The sequence below is a fragment of the Cervus canadensis genome, chromosome 33 (assembly GCF_019320065.1).
Source record: "Cervus canadensis isolate Bull #8, Minnesota chromosome 33, ASM1932006v1, whole genome shotgun sequence".
Taxonomy (NCBI): Eukaryota; Metazoa; Chordata; class Mammalia; order Artiodactyla; family Cervidae; genus Cervus; species Cervus canadensis.
In genome coordinates this window covers 17,000,080-17,026,488 of record NC_057418.1, presented here as the reverse complement: position 1 = coordinate 17,026,488, position 26,409 = coordinate 17,000,080, and the positions used below count along the sequence as shown (strand labels likewise).

Below are 26,409 nucleotides of genomic sequence, written 5' to 3'. Positions count from 1 at the left end.
GGGGGAGGGGAAAGGGGCAAACTCGGCCCCAGAGACGGCACCCCTACCAAACTGCAAACAGGCTTCCAGCTTCTAACCAAAGACTTCCTGAGATTCTGGATGGTCGACATCCACCGGGAGGGTCGCAGCTAGAGTCCAGCTCCCCAGAACTGACACAAGGCGCACCCGACCGGCGTGCACGGAAACTGAGGCTGGGGCCGCGGAGGGGAGAAGGCGCACCGCACCCGGGGAGAGTGCGCCCGTCAAGCGCCTGGCTGCCTGAGCTGCTCCGGCCGGGGAAGGCACAAAACGCAGGCCCAACCGAGTCTGCGCCTTTGTGGAGGACCCGAAAACCTGAATCTGAGCAGCTTAGGCCTGGGAAGTCCACACAACGCAGGGCCAGCTCCCTGGAGAGCAGCCTGGAGCCTGAGCAGTGTAGACAGGGAGAGCACACACACCCGCCCCGAGCGGGGGCAAACCCAATGCGGCCAGAAAACCGCGAGTGCTCCCCACACAGGCCGGTGATATTTGTCTGCAGGGCCCCTCCCTCCCCACAGCACGACTGAGCAAGCGGACCTAAACAAGAGACCACCTCCGCCAGCCTGTGTCAGGGCGGAAATTAGACACTGAAGAGACCTGCAAACAGAAGCCAAAGAAACAAAGGGAACGCTTCAGAAGGGACCAGTGCAACAGATTAAAATCCCTGTAGGTAACACCGACTACACCGTAAGGGGCCTATAGATAGCGAGAAGTGTAAGCTCAAACAAGGAGCTATCTGCAACTGGACCGAACCCACACTGCCTGCAACAGCTCCAGAGGAATTCCTAGATATATTTTTACTATTATTATTATTTTTTAATTAAAATTTTTTTCCCTCTTTCCTCGTTTTTTTTTAAAGTCCTCAATTACTCCTCTATTATTCCTTAATTTTCATTTTTATAACCCACTATAACCTGGCAAAAAAAAGGACCCTATTTTTAAAGCAACTTCATATATATTTCTTATTTTTTTGTGTGTTTATGTGGTTTTTTAATATTGTATTTTTGAGTCTAACCTCTACTCTAGATTTTTAATCTTTGTTTTTCAGTGTTTGATATAAATTTTGGACATTTAAGAATCCAACCTTCCGTACCCATTTTTACTCAGGAGTGTGATTACTGGTTTGATCACTCTCTCCCCCTTTTGACTCTCCTTTTTCTCCCCCAGATCACCTCTATTTCCTCCCTCCCCCTTCTCTTCTCAATCCAATTCTGTGAATCTCTGTGGGTGTTCTGGGCTGTGGAGAACACTTAGGGAACAGAGTACAACCTAGATCTGTCTCTCCTCTCTTGAATCCCCCTTTTTCTCCTCCTGCTCACCTCTATCTCCTTCCTCCCTCTCCTCTTCTTCATGTAACTCTGTGAACCTCTCTGGGTGTCCCTCACTGTGGAGAATCCTTTCACCATTAACCTAGAAGTTTTATTATCAGTGCTGTATGGAGGGATAAGTCTTGAGGCTACTGAAAAAATAAGACTGAAACCCAGAGGCAAGAGGCTTAAGCCCAAAACCTGAGAACACCAGAGAACTCCTGACTACAGGGAACATTAATTAATAAGAGATCATCCAAAAGCCTCCATACCTACACTGAAACCAACCACCACCCAAGAGCCAATAAGTTCCAGAGCAAAACATACCTTGCAAATTCTCCAGCAATGCAGGAATATAGCCCTGAGCGTCAATATACAGGCTGCCCAAAGTCACACCAAACCCATAGACCCATCTCAAAACTCACTACTGGACACTCCATTGCACTCCAGAGAGAAGAAATCTAGCTCCACCCATGAGAACACCGACACAAGCTTCTCTAACCAGCAAACCTCGACAAGCCAAACACCCAGCCCCACCCACTGGGAGAAACTTCCACAATAAAAAGGAACCACAGATTACCAGAATACAAAAAGGCCACCCCAAACCCAGCAATCTAAATAAGATGAAAAGGCAGAGAAATACCCAGCAGGTAAAGGAACATGAAAAATGCCCACCAAGCCAAACGAAAGAGGAGGAGATAGGGAATCTACCTGAAAAAGAGTTTAGAATAATGATAATAAAAATGATCCAAAATCTTGAAAACAAAATGGAGTTACAGATAAATAACCTGGAGACAAGGATTGAGAAGATGCAAGAAATGTTTAACAAGGACTAGAAGAAATAAAAAAGAGTCAATTAAAAATGAATAATGCAATAAATGAGATCAAAGACACTCTGGAGGGAACCAACAGTAGAATAACAGAGGCAGAAGATAGGATAAGTGAGGTAGAAGATAAAATGGTGGAAATAAATGAAGCAGAGAGGGAAAAAGAAAAAAGAATTAAAAGAAATGAGGACAATCTCAGGAACCTCTGGGACAATGTGAAATGCCCCAACATTTGAATCATAGGAGTCCCAGAAGAAGACAAAAAGAAAGGCCATGAGAAGATCCTCAAGGAGATAATAGCTGAAAACTTCCCTAAAATGGGGAAGGAAATAGCCACCCAAGTCCAAGAAACCCAGAGAGTCCCAAACAGGATAAACCCAAGGGAAACACCCCAAGACACATATGAGTCAAATTAACAAAGATCAAACACAAAGGACAAATATTAAAAGCAGCAAGGGAGAAACAACAAATAACACACAAGGAGATTCCCATAAGGATAATAGCTGATCTTTCAATAGAAACTCTTCAGGCCAGAAGGGAATGGCAGGACATACTTAAAGTTATGAAAGAGAATAACCTACAACCCAGATTACTGTACCCAGCAAAGATTTCATTCAGATATGAAGGAGAATTTAAAAGCTTTACAGACAAGCAAAAGCTGAGAGAATTCAGCACCACCAAACCAGCTCTTCAACAAATGCTAAAGGATCTTCTCTAGACAGGAAACACAGAAAGTTTGTATGAACGTGAACCCAAAACAACAAAGCAAATGGCAACAGGACCATTCTTATCAATAATCACCTTAAATGTAAATGGGTTGAATGCCCCAACCAAAAGACAAAGACTGGCTGAATGGATACAAAAGCAAGACCCCTATATATGCTGTCTATAAGAGACCCACCTCAAAGCAAGGGACACATACAGACTGAAAGTGAAGGGCTGGAAAAAAATATTCCATGCAAATGGAGACCAAAAGAAAGCAGGAGTCGCAATACTTATACCAGATAAAATAGACTTCAAAATAAAGGCTGTGAAAAGAGACAAAGAAGGACACTACATAATGATCAAAGGATCAATCCAAGAAGAAGATAAAACAACTATAAATATATATGCATCCAACATAGGAATACCACAATATGTAAGGCAAATGCTAACAAGAATGAAGCGAGAAATTAACAATAACACAATAATAGTGGGAGACTTTAATACCCCACTCACATCTATGGACAGATCAACTAAACAGAAAATTAACAAGGAAACACAAACCTTAAATGACACAATGGTCCAGCTAGACCTAATTGATATCTATAGGACATTTCACCCCAAAACAATCAATTTTACCTTTTCTCAAGTGCACATGGAACCTTCTCCAGAATAGATCACATCCTGGGCCATAAATCTAGCCTTGGTAAATTCAAAAAAATTGAAATCATTCCAGTCATCTTTTCTGACCACAGTGCAGTAACATTAGATCTCAATTACAGGGAAAAAACTATTAAAAATTCCAACATATGGAGGCTAAATAACACGCTTCTGAATAACAAAGAAATCATAGAAGAAATCAAAAAAGAAATCAAAATATGCATAGAAACGAATGAAAATGAAAATACAACAACCCCAAACCTATGGGACACTGTAAAAGCAGTGCTAAGGGGAAGGTTCATAGCATTACAGGCTTACCTCAAGAAACAAGAAAAATGTCAAATAAATAGCCTAACTCTACACCTAAAGCAACTAGAGAAGGAAGAAATGAAGAACCCCAGGGTTAGTAGAAGGAAAGAAATCTTAAAAATCAGGGCAGAAATAAATGCAAAAGAAACAAAAGAGACCATAGCAAAAATCAACAAAGCTAAAAGTTGGTTTTTTGAAAAGGTAAATAAAATTGACAAGCCGTTAGCCAGACTCATCAAGAAACAAAGGGAGAAGAACCAAATCCACAAAATTAGAAATGAAAATGGAGAGATCACAACAGACAACACTGAAATACGAAGGATCATAAGAGACTACTACCAGCAGCTCTATGCCAATAAAATGGACAACTTGGAAGAAAGGGACAAGTTCTTAGAAAAGTATAACTTTCCAAAACTGAACCAGGAAGAAATAGAAGATCTTAGCAGACCCATCAAAGCACAGAAATCGAAACTGTAATCAGAAATCTTCCAGCAAAAAAAAGCTCAGGACCAGATGGCTTCACAGCTGAATTCTACCAAAGATTTAGAGAAGAGCTAACACCTACCTTACTCAAACTCTTCCAGAAAATTGTAGAAGGCAAACTTCCAAACTCATTCTATGAGGCCACCATCACCCTAATACCAAAACAAGACAAGGATGCCACAAAAAAGAAAACTACAGGCCAATATCACTGATGAACATAGATGCAAAAATCCTTAACAAAATTCTAGAAAACAGAATCCAACAACATATTAAAAAGATCATACATTATGACCAAGTGGGCTTTATCCCAGGAATGCAAGGATTCTTTAATATCCGCAAATCAATCAATGTAATACACCACATTAACAAATTGAAAGATAAAAACCATATGATTATCTCAATAGATGCAGAAAAAGCCTTTGACAAAATTCAGCATCCATTTATGATAAAAACTCTCCAGAAAGCAGGCATAGAAGGAACATGCCTCAACATATATATGACAAACCCACAGTAAACATTATCCTCAATGGTGAAAAATTGAAAGCATTTCCCTTAAAGTCAGGAACAAGACAAGGGTGTCCACTCTCACAACTACTATTCAACATAGTTTTGGAAGTGTGGCCACAGCAATCAGAGCAGAAAAAGAAATAAAAGGAATCCAGATTGGAAAAGAAGAAGTGAAACTCTTGCTGTTTGCAGATGACATGATCCTCTACATAGAAAACCCTGAAGACTCTACCAGAAAATTATTACAGCTAATCAATGAATACAGTAATGTTGCAGGACCTAAAATTACCACACAGAAATCCCTTACATTCCTATACTCTAACAATGAGAAAACAGAAAGAGAAATTAAGGAAACAATATCATTCACCATTGCAACAAAAAGAATAAAATAATTAGGAGTATATCTACCTAAAGAAACAAAAGACCTATATATTAAAAACTATAAAACACTGATGAAAGAAATCAAAGAGGACACAAATAGATGGAGAAATATACTGTGTTCATGGATTGGAAGACTCAATATTGTGAAAATGGCTATACTACCCAAAGCAATCTATAGATTAAATGCAATCCCTATCAAGCTACCAATGGTATTTTTCACAGAACTAGAACAAATAATTTCACAATTTGTATGGAAATACAAAAAACCTCGAATAGCCAAAGCAATCTTGAGAAAGAAGAATGGAACTGGAGGAATCAACCTGCCTGACTTCAGACTCTACTACAAAGCCACAGTCATCAAGACAGTATGGTACTGGCACAAAGACAGAAATATAGATCAATGGAACAGAATAGAAAGCCCAGAGATAAATCCACGAACCTATGGACACCTTATCTTTGACAAAGGAGGCAAGGATATACAATGGAAAAAAGACACCCTCTTTAACAAGTGGTGCTGGGAAAACTGGTCAACCACTTGTAAAAGAATGAAACTAGAACACTTCTAACACCATACACAAAAATAAACTCAAAATGGATTAAAGATCTAAATGTAAGACCAGAAACTATAAAACTCCTAGAGGAGAACATAGGCAAAACACTCTCCGACATAAATCACAGCAAGATCCTCTATGACCCACCTCCCAGAATATTGGAAAGAAAAGCAAAAATAAACAAATGGGACCTAATGAAACTTAAAAGCTTTTGCACAACAAAGGAAACTATAAGCAAGGTGAAAAGACAGCCTTCAGAATGGGAGAAAATAATAGCAAATGAAGAAACAGACAAAGGATTAATCTCAAAAATATACAAGCAACTCCTGAAGCTCAATTACAGAAAAATAAATGACCCAATTCAAAAATGGGCCAAAGAACTAAACAGACATTTCTCCAAAGAAGACATACAGATGGCCAACAAACACATGAAAAGATGCTCAACATCACTCATTATTAGAGAAATGCAAATCAAAACCACAATGAGGTACCATTACACGCCAGTCAGGATGGCTGCTATCCAAAAGTCTACAAGAAATAAATGCTGGAGAGGGTGTGGAGAAAAGGGAACCCTCTTACACTGTTGGTGGGAATGCAAACTAGTACAGCTGCTATGGAAAACAGTGTGGAGATTTCTTAAAAAACTGGAAATAGACCTGCCATATGACCCAGCAATCCCACTTCTGGGCATACACACTGAGGAAACCAGATCTGAAAGAGACACATGCACCCCAATGTTCATCGCAGCACTGTTTATAATAGCCAGGACATGGAAGCAACCTAGATGCCCATCAGCAGACGAATGGATAAGGAAGCTGTGGTACATATACACCATGGAATATTACTCAGCCATTAAAAAGAATTCATTTGAATCAGTTCTAATGAGATGGATGAAACTGGAGCCCATTATACAGAGTGAAGTAAGCCAGAAAGATAAAGACCAATACAGTATACTAACGCATATATACGGAATTTAAAAAGATGGTAACAATAACCCAATAAGGAAAACAGAAAAAGAGACACAGATGTACAGAACAGACTTTGGGACTCTGTGGGAGAAGGCGAGGGTGGGATATTCTGAGAGAATAGCATTGAAACAAGTATACTATCAGGGTGAAACAGACCACCAGCCCAGGTTGGATGCATAAGACAAGTGCTCAGGGCTGGTGCACTGGGAAGACCCAGAAGGATGGGATAGGGAAGAAGGCGGGAGGGGGGATCGGGATGGGGATCACATGTAAATCCATGGCTGATTCATGTCAGTGTATGGCAAAAACCACTACAATATTGTAAAGTAATTAGCCTCCAACTAATAAAAATAAATGAAAAAAAAATTTTAATTCGAAAAAAAAAAAGAGAGACGGACAAAGGGAAAAGGGAGGCAAAAGGGAGGCTAATGAAGTGGCCATGGCAGGAATCACGCAAGAGAAGACGGCAATGATGATCACACAGGAACAACTCAGTGGCCATGGAGGCAGTGAGAAGTGGCCAAGTTTATGAAATTTTGCAAACCTAAGAAAAGATGAAAGAATTGCCCAGGGAATACCCACATGCCACTCAGTATCGACAAGTGTTAAAATTGCTCCCAGTGCCTTATTGTGTATCTACTCATGTAGCCTTCCATTCAAACCGTCCATCAAGGAGACAGGAATTTTGAAAGAGAAGCTGATGATGGTGACTACCGTGTTTATTCGTTTGTTTGCTTTTCACTGAGATATAATTCACATGTCGTAAAACTGAGTCCAGAGTCTTGGCACAAAACCATAAAAAGGATTCGATTACCAGTAACTGAGGTGGGAAAAGTAAACTAAGACCCCAGAGGGAGGTGGAGTCAGATACTCAGTCTTACATGTTAGTATCAGTTGCCTATTCAGTTCAGTTCAGTCGCTCAGTCGTGTCCGACTCTTTGCAACCCCATGAACCGCAGCACGCCAGGCCTCCCTGTCCATCACCAACTCCCAGAGTTTACTTAAACTCATGTCCATCAAGTCAGTGATGCCATCCAGCCATCTCATCCTCTGACATCCCCTTCTCGTCCTGCCCCCAATCCCTCCCAGCATCAGGGTCTTTTCCAATGAGTCAACTCTTCGCATGAGGTGGCCAAAGTACTGGAGTTTCAGCTTCAGCATCAGCCCTTCCAGTGAACACCCAGAACTCATCTCCTTTAGATATCGTAGATATCTAAGTACAGATGCTCAGCAAGCAACCGTGATGAAGTCTGAGTGTGTAGAGAGGTCGAAGTCAGAGATGCAGCTGTGTGAGTCATCAGTAACAGTGACCCATCAAGATAGTAGTTCTCAAGCAGAGAGGCTAGATCAATAAAGCACCTAAATCATTAGATATAGAAGGATGGCTATCATTTTAAAAGGATGGAGAGAAAGAAAAATGACTGATATGGGTCCTGTCCAAACTAAGACAGAAACATATCTGTTCAATGTCCCAGGCAGACTTCTTACTGAGTATGTGCTCAGCTGCTCAGTCATGTCCGACTCTTTGCAACACCACAAACCACAGCCCGCCAGGCTCCTCTGTCCGCGGGCTTTTCCAGGTAAGAATACTGGAGTGGGTTGCCATTTCCTGCTCCAGGGGATCTTCCCAACCCAGGGATCAAACCTGGGTCTCTTGCATCTCCTGCATTGGCAGGTGGGTTCTTTACCACTGTGCCACTTGGGAAGCCCCGTTATGCTATGTGCCCAAGCCAAAATAAATAGAAACCTATTACTTTACCTCTGATTCAATTGCAAAAGAAGTGATGGTATGAGAAAAAGGACTTTATCTTAGTCATATTGGTAGCCACATACCACTACAACCTACTTGGAACCTAGTAAATACATGTTGAATGAATAAAACCATTTAAAATAAATCTATATATATGAAAAGTCACATGCAACATCACAAAGTTATTTTAATGCTTTCATTTTTCAGAGCATAGTTATTAGCATTTTATGCCTAATTCTAATATATATTCATTATTTAATATAGTATATAACATATAAATCTTCTATGCCAAAAAATCCCAAGTGAAGTAAGTATTCTTTGAGAACATAAGTTTCCATCTATGACAGATGAAAAAAACATAATTACCAATATGAGTAAGCATTAGTAAAATGTGCCTATATTTGGGGATACTTAAGACAGTTCCATAGTCCCACTTCTTTGAGAACAAAATCAATAAACATGAGAAAGGTATCAGAGTAATTCTTAATGCACACCTTATTCCATGATGAATTTACAGTTCTTAAACTCTCTGAAACTTTTTCTCTTTCATGTAAACTCAGACTTTTATCTGAAAGCATTTCCAATTCAGTTCTATTCAGCCACTTGAGTTTCTCAGCTTGTACTTCCATCTCCTGGGTTAAGTCCTAAAGGAATCAGAAGAGAGGTATGGTTAAAAGGTTGTCATACCAGCGAAAGATCAAGAACTGTTAGAAACCTCTATGGAAAATAGTCCTATAAATGTAGACGTTTAATTTCTTAAATGGAAAATAAACTCCTAAGAAGCCTGAATTGACATTGCTGCCGCTGCTAAGTCACATCAGTCGTGTCCGATTCTGTGAGTCCCCATAGACAGCAGCCCACCAGGCAGGCTCCCCCGTCCCTGGGATTCTCCAGGCAAGAACACTGGAGTGGGTTGCCATTAACAAACTGTAATTAATCTGGGAATGAACTCCCACTTTCAGTATGCACTGTATGAACATGAATTACTACTCCAAACTCTGCACTTCTTAACAGGGTCATATAAAATCATATTTACATTGACAACTTAATATTCTGTTCTGAGAAAAATAATAAAAATGATTATTCTAATGAAAGGCCAAAAAACCCCAGAAACAACAGAAGCCATTTTATGCGTGCATGTCTACCTATCCCAATATACTATCCTAACCCTTGAGACTGACTCCAAATTGTTTACAAAAGGCATATTCCAAGAAAACTACTGAAAGTTTTATAAAAAACACAAACAAGCTTGTTAGATACTTGTCAGATTTTGAAATGAAAACTTCATAACCACTTGCCATGTATTTTTCATCGGTATTAAAATTTTCTTTTCCGAAACACCTCAATCATATTCCTTTAGACAAAATCTCTAATCAGATTAGTGGGTATCACTTTAGGTATTCTTTGTTGCATGCATGGGTATGTATCTATACTCACACACAATTTCTTTTGTTTAATAAAAATGTGAGCACATATTTCTTATTGCTCTACAAGTACTTTAATTCTTAACACAAAAAATATAAAGTTTGTGGATATAAAAATATGGATATTTGGGTATATTATTAATAACATACCTATATACCTTTATGTATTTTTATATGTTGTATACCTATACAATTTTAAACAATTCTTGCTGGTTGCAGATCAACAAAGAAAATTTAAATAATACAACTGTGAAACAAAGTCCATAATAAGCTTCAGTAATTCTCAAGTCACTTGGAGTCTTCTTGTAGAACTCATTTTATAGATAGTAATCAGTAATTAATAATCTTCTGAACCCCAAATGAAAAAACTATACTTCACAGCATTATTATATTCTAAAATGATGATGTCTGTTGAAAACATTCCAAAATCCTTTGGTTCAATACTTAGGCCCACATGACATCACTTTTACATGAGTGAAGCCTTACCTCTGCAATGATGAAATAACAGTTGCTCCTTAAAATTAAAAAAAAAAAAAAAAAAAAAGATATTCCTCTTTAAAGTTCACCACTCTTACCACAAATACAAAACTTCTTCCCCTTTTCTTCTTTAATCATGCAACATATTATTTTTAGTGTAAATGTTCACGCATCAAAAAAGCATCAGCAAATATAGAGACAAATATATCACTTACTGTTAATTCTTGCAGGTTTTCTTCCAGTTCAGTAGTTGATCTTTTTTGTACAGCATTCTCAGCCTTTGTTAACCAACAGATAATTTCATCTAGTCTTTTTCTATAGTCCATCACCTGCTTACTTTCTCCTTTTAACCTAAAAGGACATATTATTTAAAAATACAGTCCATCACCTGCTTACTTTCTCCTTTTAACCTAAAAGGACATATTATTTAAAAATATTGAGAAAACTAACCAATTAACTAGAACATTATATATCTACATTGGATATTCTGACTAAATATGCCACACACAAAAAAATAATTATCTTAATATGTATCAATTATTTTAACATGCATTTCTAAATGAGTATTAATAGTAATGCATACATTTTGCAAGGTTATATGCAAATATAAGAATAAGATTTCTTCCTTCATTAAATTAAAAAACACTGAAACTAAAGAATGTTGTCTTCTTTCATCATAAAAACTATGTAGAAATTTAATACAAAGAACTTTTTAAAGCTAGACACCACCATACAGCATAATGGAGGCTTTAAGAAGAAAACATGAAAAATGTCTTAATCTAAAATAATAAGGAAAAATACATAATTCTCTTTGAGTACTCCATGGAGATAGAAAGGCATCATTATATGACATTCACATTAGGGGGCAACTATTATTCTACTTTATTCATAGGAAAGAAAGAGCAAGAACAAGGCAAGATACCAAAAGTGGGAAATTTTTAGAAATATTAGGAAAGACAAGAAAAATGGGAATTTGATGAGCTCATTAAAATGAGTATTATATTTGAATATAGCACCAAGTTACAAAAAAAGGGTCTAGAAAAAAACAAAGCCAAAGTTTTAAAGGACATAAGGAAACAGTCATATGAATATAAAAAAGAAACTGCCTTAATTACATCTTTTAATGTTATAAGAATAACATTTATAATTATATAAACCATCTGTCAAAAGATGAGAATATGATTAGAACTCATTTGACAAACAAGATCATGTATTTTTAAGAAAGAGTTTGAAAGCTATTTAGAACTTGGTGGCGGTATCACTTCTATAGCTCCTGCTATTAGCTGCTGGCTTAAAAATAGAATGCAATTTTTTAAATGAATTACATTATGTCATCCCTAATAAGAATTTACATTTTTATGGCTATAATTTTTTCTTTTTGATCACAAATACACCTAACACAATGATGCAATACATATAGAATAAAATGCTAAATAAATCTTATATATTTAATAGAGAGTCAGTGATATTTGAAGGAGAGTATTTTAATGTTTAAAAATCTACTAAGGGAAAGGGGGAGGAATAAATTAGGTGTTTGGGATTAACATATACACACTACCATATATAAAATAAACAACCAACAAGGACCTACTCTATAGCACAGGGAACTATATTCAGTATTTTATAATAACCTATAAGAGACAAGAATCTAAAAAGAATAGACATATATATATGTATATGTATAACTGAATCACTTTTGTGAAACTAACACAACATTGTAAATAAACTTTAATTTAAAAAAATTAATGATAATCACTACAGAATCATATCTTTCCCCAGCAGCTCAGTCGGTAAAGAATCTGCCTACAGTGCAGGAGACCAGGGTTCGATCGCTGGGTTGGGAAGATCCCCTGGTGAAGGAAATGGCAACCCACTCCAGTATTCTTGCCTGGAAAATCTCATGGACAGAGGAGCCTAGCGGGCTAGGCTAAGAGGTTGCAAGTGTCGGACACAACTTACAGACTAAACTCCACAGTATCATAAGTTTTCATTTTTCAGTATTCATCAGGAGAGAACACTGCTTCAAGATTTAAATAAATAAATAAAGCAAGCTAAATATGAATTGTTTAGACTACCACAACCCAAACAGGTAATTCACCCTCTGTATCAAAGAGTCTTTAAACAACAACTGGGGAAACAATGAAAATACTACTATTGACCTTGTGTTTCAAAAAAAAGTAGCAGTTTAAATTTCCAGTGTTTCATAATCACAACTGATGTAGTATTTTGAAAATATATGTATGAGGAAAACTAACATTATCAAGTAATTTCAATAAGACATATTTGAGTCACACAAAATTTTTATCTGCAAACTAGCTAAATATAATCTACATTTTGAATGTTATCACTAAGTAAAAACAAGTTATAAATTCATGTTCTAACAGTAGATAACAATTGCTCATTAAGGAATAACACCATAAGTTGCTGAACTGTGCAAATATTTAACAACAGACACTCAATACAAAAATAAATTGAGCTATTTCTCAGTGAGTAATAACAGTACACATAATAAGCCCATAAAATTGCAAGGTGACCCCAATTTAAGACAAATTCAAACCTAAAGTTAAACATGAATTTATGAAAACAAATACTGTTTTAGTTAAAATACAAGATGCTAGAGAAGAGGTTCATTATTCTTTCCTCTTCTCAAAAAAATGAGTGGAGCATCTTTTAGCTTCACCATGTCAGTCCCAGAAGCAATAATTACCACATTCCACAGAGATCCATTTGAAATTGATTAGGGAAATTTCTACAGTTATTGCTAATACCATACCAGCAAGTACATCATTTTCCTTAAGAAGACCTGGAATAGATCATTCTCAAGCTAGAGGGACTCTCCCTGCCCACTCATTCAGTTTAGTTGAGTTGCTCAGTCGTGTCCGACTATTTGTGACCCCCATAGACTACAGCATGCCAGGCTTCCCTGTCCATCACCAACTCCCAGAGCTTGCTCAAACTCATGTCCATTGAGTCGGTGATGCCATCCAACCATCTCATCTTCTGTCGTCCCCTTCTCCTCCTGCCTTCAATCCTTCCCAGCATCAGGGTCTTTTCTAAGGAGTCAGTTCTTCGCATCAGGTGACCAAAGTATTGGAGTTTTAGCTTCAGCATCAGTCCTACCGATGAATATTCAGGACCGATTTCCTTTAGGATGGACTGGTTGGATCTCCTGGCAGTGCCGACTCATTAGCATGACACATAAAATCCTATGGGACTCCCCACCCTGGCCCTGGTCCCCCAAGCCCTTCTCACCATCTAACCTTCACAGATTTCTTACTCAGTCCCACTATTTCATGCCTCCCACCTTGCCTATTCTGTACCTTTTCCCTACAAGACCATCCCTAAAAAGAATTTATAGGAAATTGCTATAAATTCTTCAAAACCAGCTTCAGGATCCCTCCCCTGGATGGCTAAATTCCACAGCCCATCATCCCTGAGTCTATGACAACACACTATCTTCTTATAATAATAATGTGCCCTTTAATCACATCAGATTACTTTTTCCTTTAAACATTTTCTTCACCATGGTCCCTCTGAGTTCCTTAGTCATACTTGTATCCCCTGTGCTAAATACAAAGTTCATGAATACCGATCAAATCATTCAATCAATCATTGGCAAAACTCAGCAATATCATGCTTGGAGAATAAGTCATAGGATAGCTTACAATAACAGAACTAGATATTTTAAGTGTTTAGTATCAACAGATAGGGCATAAGCTTTTTACAAAAAGTGTCTCCTTTAATCCTCATGGCACTCCTCTGAGAAGATACCCCAGTTCTCATTCACAGAGGAGGAAACTTAGCCAGAGAGCTCTGAGGTCCACCCACCTTTTACACACACAGTATTCAAGAGATTAAGCACTGTCACTAACTTTCTATGAGACCCTGGACAGTTATTAATACTTCACTTCTCCACTCTGAGCCTCAGTTTCCAAAGCTGTACAATGGATCTAAATAGCCCCCTCACAGGGCAGCTGTGAGGATTAAATGAGGCCAAATGCTGTCTTTGTCACATGGAAACCTCTCAATCAAGACACACAAACTATGATTTGACTTTTTAACAAACCACACAAAATAAAAGATGATGTTAGTCTATAAAGTTGCCAGAACTGCCCTGGTGGTCCAGTAGTAAAGAATCCACCTGCCAATGCAGGGAACATGAGTTCCATCCCTGGTCCAGGAAGATCCCACGTGCCATGGAGCAGTTAAGCACATGTGCCACAAATACTGAGCTCTCCCTCTGAAGCCCACGAGCCACAAATACTGAAGCTCGTGTGTCCTTAGAGCCTGTGCTCCGCAACAAGAGAAGCCACCACAATAAAAAGCCTGCACATTGCAAGTAGAGAGTAGCCCCTGCTTGCTGCAACTAGAGAAAAGTTGACCAAGGAACACCAAAGACCCAGCACAGCCAAAAATTTTAAATAAATAAACAAAAAATTTTTCTAAAGTAGGCAAAAGCTCTTTTTGCAACAAGCATGTATTATTTTTACAATAAAAGAGAATAAATCTTTAAAAAGTAGCCACAAGCCAAATATTCAAAGTTCAATATTTTGTGTTATGCTATAATACTGAACTTGATAAAGTATTAGATTGGCCTTTAACAAAACAATAGTTTATCACTAAAATAATATATCATCTACAGTTAAAATTATCAGAAAAAAATATCGCAGAGATTTTAAACCAAAACTATCATTAACTCACCCTCTCAAGATGAAATGCATTAAACAAAATAGGAATCATCCATTAAATCCTGACTGTCTCAAACATAATTTCAAATAATGGTAAAGCAATACATGAAATAATATATACAATGTTGAGTATTATATTCACTGGTAATCAAACATGTTTGCAACCAGAAGACACCCTAGTATGAATAATATGTGGGGCAGTGCAACATAATCTGACATAAAAACACAATAATAAATTATATTTACTATGTCATATAGATGAGGAACTATATTATGTACACAGCACTGACCTAGAAAGACATGGGGCACCCTTAGACACCAAGAATTCCTCAGTGAGACAGATTCCTCCTCAGGACCCAGAGACCCTGTCGGGAAGCAAGGGAGGGAGAAGCCCGCCCTGAAACCCCCATCTTCAGCCAGAGAGTCCAGCGTGTTTCCCCACCTACTTCAAGTTTCTATCTCAAAGTCATTGTGTCATAATAAACAGTCAGAAAAAAAGAGGAATGAAGATTTTTTTTGACATACCTGAGTAGAAAAGTTAGACTACAGATGGCCTTTTAAACATAGAAAAACACAAAAATACAGAACGTGGACAGTGGAGGTCTTAAACGTCAACAAAACTCTTGTAATGTGAGAGCAAAAAGTAAAAGTGTTAGTCACTCAGTCGTGTCTGACTCTCTGCAACCCCAAGGACTGTAGCCCGCCAGGATCCTCGGTCCATGGGATGCTGCAGACAAGAATACTGGAGTAGCCATACCCTCCCCCTAATAGCAGATGATAAAAAGAACTTGGAACTCATCATCTTGCATCTCAAAAGGTTCTGCCCAAATACCTTCACCCCGTGCCCTTGAGTTGTCACGGCTTAATCACCTTGGCCGCCGATCCTTCACTTCTGCAGCGATTGCACCCCAGCGTTGGTTTAAACCTGCCAGCTTGTCCTTCAAGAAGCTTCCATCTGTCGGGGAGAGTTTCTGTATAATCCCATCCCCCGTCCTGTTTAGTGCTGCAAAACTGGGCTGGTGGCTGCTGATCCCCTCCTCGAGTTCCTGTAACAGAGAACCACTCAAGATTAACTCCACTGCTAAATTAAACTGTTCTGAGGTAGTGAATCCATTTAGGTACCACAGCGTGGTGTCAATATAAGTGTTAGAGAAACAAAGCCTTGGAAAGATATTTTATGTATATGAAAAAGGCATTTTTAACACTTTAATTACATTTCTATCAACAGATTAAATGAAATCTATTTCGAAATCTAACCCACTCTTATGAATGTCGTCAGGCAAAATACAGTGAAAGAGAACAGCCTAATAACATAAAATAAATAACAGCTTTTTATATGGACACATAAGCATCAATCATGCTTGATTAAAGTGGATTCCTTATCCTCTAAACACGGGCTTTCAAGAGTCTCTTAAAAAAACTGTTTAAACCCTCTACTCCCATATATTATTATGTCCTACCATATGTAAGTAAACTTCAATGTGCATTTTATTGAGACATTGCTTCACTGGTCTGTAAATTTTTAAGCAATGGATTAAGGAAGGACATTTTAAAGTCAAATTTAAGTACTTCTCTATGACTCTAAAAATAAGAAAAATGTGTTAACATATTTATGAGAAAATAAAAGCATTCTCTAACTCCTCATAAACCTTCTACACTGAATATATTTTTAAAAATTAATAAAAGAGAAAATATTCTCAACAAGGGTAAATTGAAATTTTGACCATTATTTCTAACGACCTATTACTATCAGCAGAACTGACTTAGCTATTGTGTTCTATTTTCCCAAGACTGAATTAGATTTACATGAGCAGCTGCCCTGATATAACTCAAAAATAATTTACTTTTATAATAATGATCAATGATACAAAGAAAATAAGATCTCTAAGTGTTTAACTATAGAAAATAAAGGTGAGGTATACAGATATCTTTTTGTCCTTGATAGAGTCTTGAGTATAAAATTTTATAAGTTCTGAAAAAAAAAAAATTTATAAGTTCTGAATATAAAATTTGTAAAATAAAATTGTTTTCATATTATTCACTAAAGAGTATTTTTATTTAAATTTCTTTAAATTCCTAATTAAAATTGAAAGACTATTTTTTCTTAGACCTTTAAAACTGAAAACTAGAACTGGAACAAAAATGACAGATTATTGGTATACCCCTGAAAAATTAATATTGTAGGCCCCTCTTTTTAAAACCTGTCTTAAATGGTGCATACTAAATAAGTCAAGTGTTCAGCAGATCCCCAGCCTCTTACAGAAAGCACTCACCTGCTGGTGTATCTTGGCCTTCTCTAAGTCCAGGCCACCATCCGGAGCAAAAGTACCAGCCAGTAACTCTTCAGCTTCTGTTATCCAGTGTGTGAGGTCATTAAGGTCACAGTGGAACTGTCTCCATTCTTCCATAGCCCTATCAAAATAACTAAGAGACAACAAACCAAATAAAATAGGTTTCCAAACTTTCCAGGACCATCTAGAAGTGATTTTCTAAAAAAGAAATTCAAATCTCATTTAAACTGAAAGCCTCAAAATGAGTGAATTCACAGCTCACTGCTCTATAAGACCAGTTTTTGTAATGGATTACTGTTAATGATTCCTCTTAGAGAAACATACATCATACCAAGAGTAAAGCAATCTGCATACACCCCTCCCCCCCTCACATTCATGCACACAGACACACACACACACACTAGGCAGCTTTCTAACTGAATAGACAGGCATCTCTGGCTGCAAAAATCAAGATAGATTAGCTGCAGGCATGTTAACCCACCCAACTTTGAACACAACAGTTCAGATATCGTGAAATGTAAAATATGATTAATTACTTTATTCTCTTAGAAAAAAAATAGGGTATTTTATTTCCAGAACACTTAGTTCCCAGATAGAACAAAACCTAAAGGCCAAAACACTTCAAAATTTCCTTGCAGTCTATTAACTCTGTGCTACAGACTGAATTGTGTCCCCCCCCAGAATCCATATGTTGAAGCCCTAACCCCTAACATGACTATATTTGGAGACAGGGTGTTTAGGGAGGTAATTAAGGTTAAATGAGATCATAAGGGTTAGTTGCTCAGTCATGTCCGACTCCTTGTGACCCCAGGGACTGTGGCCCAGCAGGCTCTTCTGGCCATGGGATTTCCCAGGCAAGAATACTGGGGGGGGGGGGTTGCCATTTGCTTCTCCAGGGGATCTTCCTGACCCAGGGATTGAACCCACAGCTCCTGCACTGCCGGTGTATTGTTTACCATCTGAGCCACCGGGGAAGTCCAAACGAGGTCGTATCAGTAACTAATCCCATAGGACTGTTGTCCTAATAAGAGAAAGAAACATCAGAAAGTTCTCTGTGTGTGTCTCTTTCTGTCTCTCTGCTGTCTGTCTGTCTGTCTGTCTCTCTCTCTCCAAGAGCACAGAGCAAAGACATGTAAGGACACAGCAAGAAGGTGGCCATCTGCAAGCCAGGAAGAGAAGCCTCACCAGAAGCTGAGTTCTGCTGGTACCTTGATCTTGGACCTCCAGCCTCCAGAACCGAGAGAAAATAAATGTCTGTTGTTTAGGCCATCTGCAGTATCTTGTGATGACTGCCTTAGCAGACTAACGTATACTCTGTGTGGTCACTAACCTGGTGTGTCTTACTGATCGGAACACACAGCAGGATGGGAGTAGCTGCAAAGTTCAGGTTAGGCAATGAGACAAAGACTACTAAGACTTCTATTCAAACCTAACTCATTAGAAACGAGATAAAGTCAGACTCCGGTGCTTGCCGTATCTGGAACAAAATAAAGTATGAGGAGGAAAAGCCTTCTTGGCTTGGGATCCTATGTCATTTCTGACTGCCTTTTTATTTAGAGTAGTGGTACCAGGAGAAGCTTAGAAGAGATCTCAGAAATGTTAGTGATAATACAAAATAGTTTGTAATAAAAAGGTAATATTAGTATTTTCAAAAAGCTATAAAATGGTCCCTAACATTGCTAACTCCTAAATAATGTTTATGTTTCCTTCTTCCATGAAAATCACTTTGAAAATTCAGTTAATATTTGCTGAGTGCCCACAAGGAAGCAACATTCTATTGGGCATGACAAAAATAAGAGCACTTCAAACAAAACATGATGAGAAGATATTAAGATAATCTTCACTATCATTTGTAAAAACATAGCAAACATAAATTCTGACTTCTGAGATGGTGCAGTGTGAATAGAAAATATTGCTAGAAAGGCTGCTCCAAAGATCTAAAGACTGAGAATAGAAATGTTAAACTTAGTAAAGATCATTACCATCAAAACAGAACATAAATTCCAAATAAATCTAAGCATCATACTTATAGATTTTATATTAAAAGAAAAAAAAAATGACAGAGAGATCCATGTTCAGATGGGATTCAAAGAACTGTCTCATCCTCTCTAATCCAGCCAGCTTATACGGGAGGCAGCAGGGAACTGCGAAAGACTATGGACTTCCAGAGACTCATAGGACTCAAAATGCAAGTCTTATCCCATCTATGGTTTGTATTTGAAACAGAAGCATATAAGTTTACTGTCTCTAATATTCCAACTTGATATATTCCCTCCCAAACTAATCTTACTGCAAAGAAGGCATAAAGGAGTTCTCAAAGAAAGATGTCTGTTTATTTTCAAGGTATTTATCTTTGAATAAATAACACACCAATAATAACACACCACAGACCAATAATACTTATAAAAAATTCATAGGCAAAACAGCATAGACACCTCATGTAGACAAATGGACTTGGTGATCAGCAGGTGTAATTATCACCTATAACTGACACCATGTAAGCACAGGATATTTGCCATTGCCTTGATATTCTATGAAAAACAGAATAGAAAGGACTACTCAAGTATTGCTGTAAAACTAGATATACAGGAAAGGGGGAAAATAAACATTTTAGGATAGATTACCAAGGTTGGAAGAGGAAAGCAAAACAAAAATTAGAAGTATGAATAAGAACATAAACAACTAATGCAACCAAGTCCTGGGCCAAACCAAATACAAGAGACAACCTCCCAGCAAATGAAATCTAGTAAGCATGGGAAACAAAATAATAAAATTAAAATGTGATAGAGAAGAATTTTCTAACATAAGAAAACACTATTCTTGCTCGGGCCTGGTGCACTGGGAAGACCCAGAGGAATTGGGTGGAGAGGGAGGTGGGAGGGGGGATCGGGATGGAGAATACATGTAAATCCATGGCTGATTCATGTCAATGTACGACAAAAACCACTACACTATTGTAAAATAATTAGCCTCCAACTAATAAAAACAAATGAAAAGTAAAAAAAAAAAAGAAAGAAAGAAAAAAAAAGAAAACACTGTTCTGTTCTCATCTCAATTAAAAAAAATCTAGGAAAAAACTATTTGCTAAAATTTTTATAATCACAAAAATGGCATGAATATTGGCAATCAACATAATCCACAACATCCTTGAAATTCTGCCACATTAGCCAGATGCATGTATGCAAATAGAATAACTGAAAAAAGAAGAAACATAATCACATATATAACAGATGTGTCATAAGAAAGGCTAAGAAAATAAATGTTATACCCACAGACCGAGGTGTAGACACACACACACAAATACACATAGTGCAAAAGATGCAGAAGAAAGTTACCATACATCAATTCTACAAAACGAACAAAAAAAGCACAAAACTACCAAGCAATAGTCCTAGAGAGAAAGATGTAGACAAATCTTCAAAACCTTACTGAAGACACAGAAAGGATCCAAATGAATGAAAGACTGCATTTCAAATTGACTGTTTTTTCTAACTGATTGAAATGACTAAAATTTTACTGAAAGAATAAATATAGAAAAAGAATATGAATTTTAATTTTAGAATAACTAGGGAAAATTTACTGTGGTGGATTAATAAAATGTGTAACACTTTAAAAATGAAAATACTATGGTATTAGATTAAAACTGATGGTGTAAGAAGGTGGAATTAGCAAAATTAAATAAATATAAAGTAGAAATGCCTTTAAGTGTATGACAAAGGAAATATCACCAACAATAGTGGAGAGCTGGATTATTCAGCAAAATGTATGGAGAAAATTGGCTGTTCATTTAAGAAAAATAAAGCAAAATAGAACAGATGAGTGTTTCTTAACTCAGGCTCCACAAAAAAAGTCAGCTGGGAAGTGTTCAAGACGTAGATAAGCAGGGTCTCTACTCTTGCTACTAAAGAGTTGGTGTATACAGACATAGAGAACAGACATGTGGTTGCCAAGGAGGAGGAGAGATGGTGGAGAGACAGACTAAGAGTTTGGGATTAGCAGAGGCAAACTACCATACACAGAATGGATAATCAACAAGGTCCTACTTTATAAGGAACCATAATGATAATGGCAAAGAATTTTTAAAAAGAGTTGGTGTGTAGAAACACCAAACCTGTTCTGTGAAAAAAGGCATGGGTGTTATGATAGTTCAGTTCAGTTCAGTCGCTCAGTAATGTCCAACTCCTAGCGACCCCATGAACTGCAGAGGCCCAGGCTTCCCTGTACATCACCAAATCCCGGAGCTTCTCAAATTCATGTCCATTGAGTTGATGATGCCATCCAACCATCTCATCTTCTGTTGTCCCCTTCACCTCCTCCCTTCAATCTTTCCCAGTATCAGGGTCTTTTCCAAGGAGTCAGTTCGTCACACCAGGGGGACAAAGAATTGGAGCTTCAGCTTCAACATCAGTCCTTCCAATGAATATTCAGGACTGATGTCCTTTAGGATGGACTGGTTGGATCTCCTTGCAGTCCAAGGGACTCTCAAGAGTCTTCTCCAACACCACAGTTCAAAAGTATCAATTCTTCACCACTCAGCCTTCTTTATATTACAATTCTCACATCTATACATGACTACCGGAAAAACCATAGCTTTGACTAGATGGACCTTTGTTGGCAAAATAACGTCTCTGCTTTTTGATATGCTGTCTAGGTTGGTCATAGCTTTTCTTCCAAGGAGGAAGTATCTTTTAATTTCATGGCTGCAATCACCATCTGCAGTAATTCTGGAGCCCAAGAAAATAAAGTCTCTCACTGTTTACATTGTTTCCCCATCTATTTGCCATGAAATGATGGGACCAAATGCCATGATCTTGGTTTTCTGAATGTTGAGTTTTAAGCCAACATTTCACTCTCCTCTTTCACTTTCATCAAGAGGCTCTTTAGTTCTTCTTTGCTATCTGCCACATGTGTGGTATCATCTGTGTATCTCAGGTTATTGATATTTCTCCTGGCAATCATGATTCCAACTTGTGCTTCATCCAGCCTGGCATTTCACATGATGTACTCTGCATATAAGTTAAATAAGGAGGGTGACAATATACACCCTTGACATACTCCTTTCCTGATTTGGAACCAGTCTGCTGTTCCATGTCCAGTTTTACTGTTGCTTCTTGATCTGCACACAGATTTCTCAGGAGGCAGTTAAGGTGATCTGGTATTCCCGTCTTTTTAAGCATTTTCCACAGTTTGCTGTGATCCACACAGTCAAAGTTATTGGTGTAGTCAATAAAGCAGAAGTAGATATTTTTCTGGAACTCTCTTGCTTTTTTGATGATCCAATGGATGTTGGCAATTTGATCTCTGGTTCCTCTGCCTTTTTCAAATCCAGCTTAAACATCTGGAAGTTCTCCGTTCATGAACTGTTGAAGCCTGGCTTGGAGGATTTTCAGCATTACTTTGCTAGCCTGTGAGATGAGTGCAATTGTGCGGTAGTTTGAACATTCTTTGGCATTGCCTTTCTTTGGGATTGGAATGAAAACTGACCATTTCCAGTCCTGTGGCCATTCCTGAGTTTTCCAAATTTGTTGGCATATTGAGTGCAGCACTTTTACAGCATCATCTTTTAGGATTTGAAATAGCTCAACTGGAATTCCATCACCTCCACTAGCTTTGTTTGTAGTGATGCTTCCTAAGGCCCACTTGACTTCGCATTCCAGGATGTCTGGCTCTAGGTGAGTGATCACACCATTGTGGTTATCTGGGTCACAAAGATCTTTTTTTGTATAGTTCTGTGTATTCTTGTCACCTCTTCTTAATATATTCTGCTTCTGTTAGGTCTATCCTGTTTCTGTTCTTTATTGTGCCCACCTTTGCATGAAATGTTCCCTTGGTATCTCTAATTTCTTTGACGAGATCTCTAGTCTTTCCCATTCTATTGTCTTCCTCTGTTTCTTTGTACTGATCACTGAGGAAGGCTTTCTTACCTCTCCTTGCTATTCTTTGGCACTTTGATTCAAATGGGTACATCTTTCCCTTTCTCCGTTGCGTTTCGCTTCTCTTCTTTTCTTGGCTATTTGTAAGACCTCCTCAGACAACCATTTTGCTTTTTTGCATTTCTTTTTCTTGGGGGTGGTCATGATCACTGCCTCCTGTACAATATCATGAACCTTCGCCCATAGTTCTTCAGGGATTCTGTCTATCAGATCTAATCCCTTGAATCTGTTTTTCACTTCCACTGTTTAATAGTAAGGGATTTGATTTAGGTCATACCTAAGGGGTCTAGTGGTTTTCCCTACTTTCTTCAATTTAAGTCTGAATTTGGCAATAAGGAGTTCATGATCTGAGCCACAGTCAGCTCCCAGTCTTGTTTTTACTGACTGTATAGAGCTTCTCCATCTTTGGCTGCAAATAATATAATCAATCTGAATTTCATATTGACCATCTGGTGATGTCCATGTGTAGAGTCTTCTCTTCTGTTGTTGGAAGAGGGTGTTTGCTATTCTCTTGGCAAAACTCTGTTAGCCTTCACCCTGCTCACTCTGTACTCCAAGGCCAAACTTGCCTGTTACACCAGGTGTTTCTTGACTTTCTACTTTTGCATTCCAGTCCCCTATAATGAAAAGGAAATCCTTTTTGGGTGTTAGTTTAAGAAGTTCTTGTAGGTTTTCATAGAACTATTCAACTTCAGCTTCTTCAGCATTACTGGCTGGGGCATAGACTTGGATTATTGTGATATTGAACAGTTTGCCTTGGAAATGAACAGAGATCATTCTGTTGTTTTTGAGACTGCATCCAAGAACTGCATTTTGGACTCTTTTGTTGACTATGAGGGCTACTCCATTTCTTCTAAGGGATTCTTGCTCATAGTAGTAGATATAATGGTCATCTGAGTTAAATTCACCCATTCCAGTCCATTTTAGTTCACTAATTGCTAAAATGTCAGTGTTCACTCTTGCCATCTCCTGTTTGACCACTTCTAATTTACCTTGATTCATGGAACTAACATTCCAGGTTCCTATGCAAAATTGTTCTTTACAGCTCTCCACAAGATGGTGGAGTAGAAGGACATGCACTCATCTTCTTTTTCAAGAACTCCAAAATTACAACTCACTGCTGAACAACCATCGGCAGGAGAATGTTGGATCCCACCAAAAAAGGATACCCCAGAACCAACGGCAAAGGAGAAACCCCAGAAAGATGGTAGGAGGGGCAAAATTATGTTTCGAATCAAACTCCATACCCGCCAGAGATGCTTGGAGAGCTCAAATAAAACTTATGTGCAGAGTCAGACGGGCGCGGAGACGCTTCTGGAAGTAACATCGCGATGGCTGCCCAAGGAGAACCCCAAGTTCAGTTCAAACTTGTTTTGGTTGGTGATGGTGGTACTGGAAAAACTACATTCGTGAAGCGTCATCTGACTGGTGAATTTGAGAAGAAGTATGTAGCTACCTTGGGTGTTGAGGTCCATCCTCTTGTGTTCCATACCAACAGAGGACCTATTAAGTTCAATGTATGGGATACAGCTGGTCAGGAGAAATTTGGTGGACTGAGAGATGGCTATTATATACAAGCTCAGTGTGCCATTATAATGTTTGACGTAACATCAAGAGTTACTTACAAGAATGTGCCTAACTGGCATAGAGATCTGGTACGAGTGTGTGAGAACATCCCAATTGTGTTGTGTGGCAACAAAGTGGATATTAAGGACAGAAAGGTTAAGGCAAAGTCAATTGTCTTCCACCGAAAGAAGAATCTTCAGTACTATGACATTTCTGCCAAAAGTAACTACAACTTTGAAAAGCCCTTCCTCTGGCTTGCTAGAAAATTGATTGGAGACCCTAACTTGGAGTTTGTCGCCATGCCTGCTCTTGCCCCGCCAGAGGTGGTCATGGACCCAGCCTTGGCAGCACAGTACGAGCACGATTTAGAGGTTGCTCAGACAACTGCTCTCCCGGATGGAGATGATGACCTGTGAGAAAGTGAAGCTGGGGCCCAGCGTCAGAAGTCTAGTTTTATAGGCAACTGTCCTGTGATGTCAGTGGTGCAGCGTGTTTGCCACTTTATTGTATAGCTAAGCAGAACATGTGCTTAATCTTCGGATGCTGAAGGAGATGGATGGGCTTTGGAGTGAATGTGGCAGTTTAAAAAAAAAAAAATACCTTCATTTTTTGGACCTGCATATTTAGGTGTTTTGGAACACAGTTGTTTCCTCCTTGAGTTTCAAATATAAGACTGCTATAGTCACATGACAATATTGAGAGGTGGAATCTTGTTTGTTACTGTCATTCCCATTCCTTTTCGTTTAGAATCAGAATAAAGTTGTATTTCAAATATCTAAGCAAGTGAACTCATCCCTTGTTTAAATGAGCATTTTAAAACCGCTAACAGGGAAAGTTGTGCCATGTTACTATTTGAATTGCCTTTGCTATTACCACTTAACTTGATGTCATTGGGTTAAATGCTCCTAATTTTTTGTATACTTGAATCATTTCACATAACGTAATGACAAGTGAACAGTATTGTATTTGATAAGAAGTGTAAGTACTATCAATAGTTAGGCTAAAATAACACCAACCCCACCTGCCTTTGGGCTTAGGTAGTGTCACCTAGGGATGAGATTTATGTGACCTGTCAAAGGTGGTACCTGTTTCAGATGTTTCAAACAGATATCTTAATTATATTTGCATCTTATGGCAGAAGTAACCATTTTCTAATGTAGAGCTTGTCAAAGTCCAATGAAATCATACAAATGGTTGCAGGAACTTGAGGGACATCTCGTCTGTTAAATATGAATATAATTGTGCATTTACTTTTGTTTTTTGATGTTACATGTTTAATGTAAAGTTGGCATTCTAGGAAGATGTTCCATGTTTACCTGCTGTTAAGTACTCCCCAGCTTTAAAGGTTATCAAAGATTAAGGATTTCAATGGATATATCACAGCTTTGGTGATTTTTCTCTCCCCAAAGAATTTTTCTGGGTGGTGCAAGAACACCACAGGATGCTGCAGCATAAAAGTAGGTCTTAGGTAAGCCTCTCAGTGATGTGAACAGACTGCCAAACTTTCAGTAGATTAACCACTTAACGTTGTATGGTTTCCACATGTAAACATGAATTGGGTCTGTCT

The 26,409-nt window shown here is 38.1% G+C and overlaps 2 protein-coding genes across 9 annotated transcripts in view; one reads left to right on the top strand and one right to left on the bottom strand.

The window, feature by feature from the left end:
- The window catches only part of UTRN (utrophin), a 538,889-nt gene that overhangs the window by 286,321 nt on the left and 226,159 nt on the right, over positions 1–26,409 (bottom strand). For all 8 annotated transcript variants that reach the window (XM_043457450.1, XM_043457448.1, XM_043457451.1 and 5 more), the window contains 4 exons: positions 17,326–17,476; positions 15,923–16,098; positions 10,580–10,715; positions 8,958–9,107 (listed from right to left, as the gene is read on the bottom strand). In XM_043457450.1, coding sequence (XP_043313385.1) covers positions 8,958–9,107; positions 10,580–10,715; positions 15,923–16,098; positions 17,326–17,476 — 613 coding nt within the window. The remainder of the gene's footprint in view (positions 1–8,957; positions 9,108–10,579; positions 10,716–15,922; positions 16,099–17,325; positions 17,477–26,409) is intronic.
- LOC122434219 (GTP-binding nuclear protein Ran-like) lies at positions 24,572–25,621 on the top strand. The gene has a single exon (XM_043457455.1). It carries the CDS (start codon positions 24,608–24,610, stop codon positions 25,256–25,258), a length of 651 nt encoding a protein of 216 aa, XP_043313390.1. The 5' UTR covers positions 24,572–24,607; the 3' UTR covers positions 25,259–25,621.

Bases quoted from the DNA above. Each gene is read 5' to 3' on its own strand.
- LOC122434219 (XM_043457455.1), top strand. From the start codon at position 24,608: ATGGCTGCCCAAGGAGAACCCCAAGTTCAGTTCAAACTTGTTTTGGTT.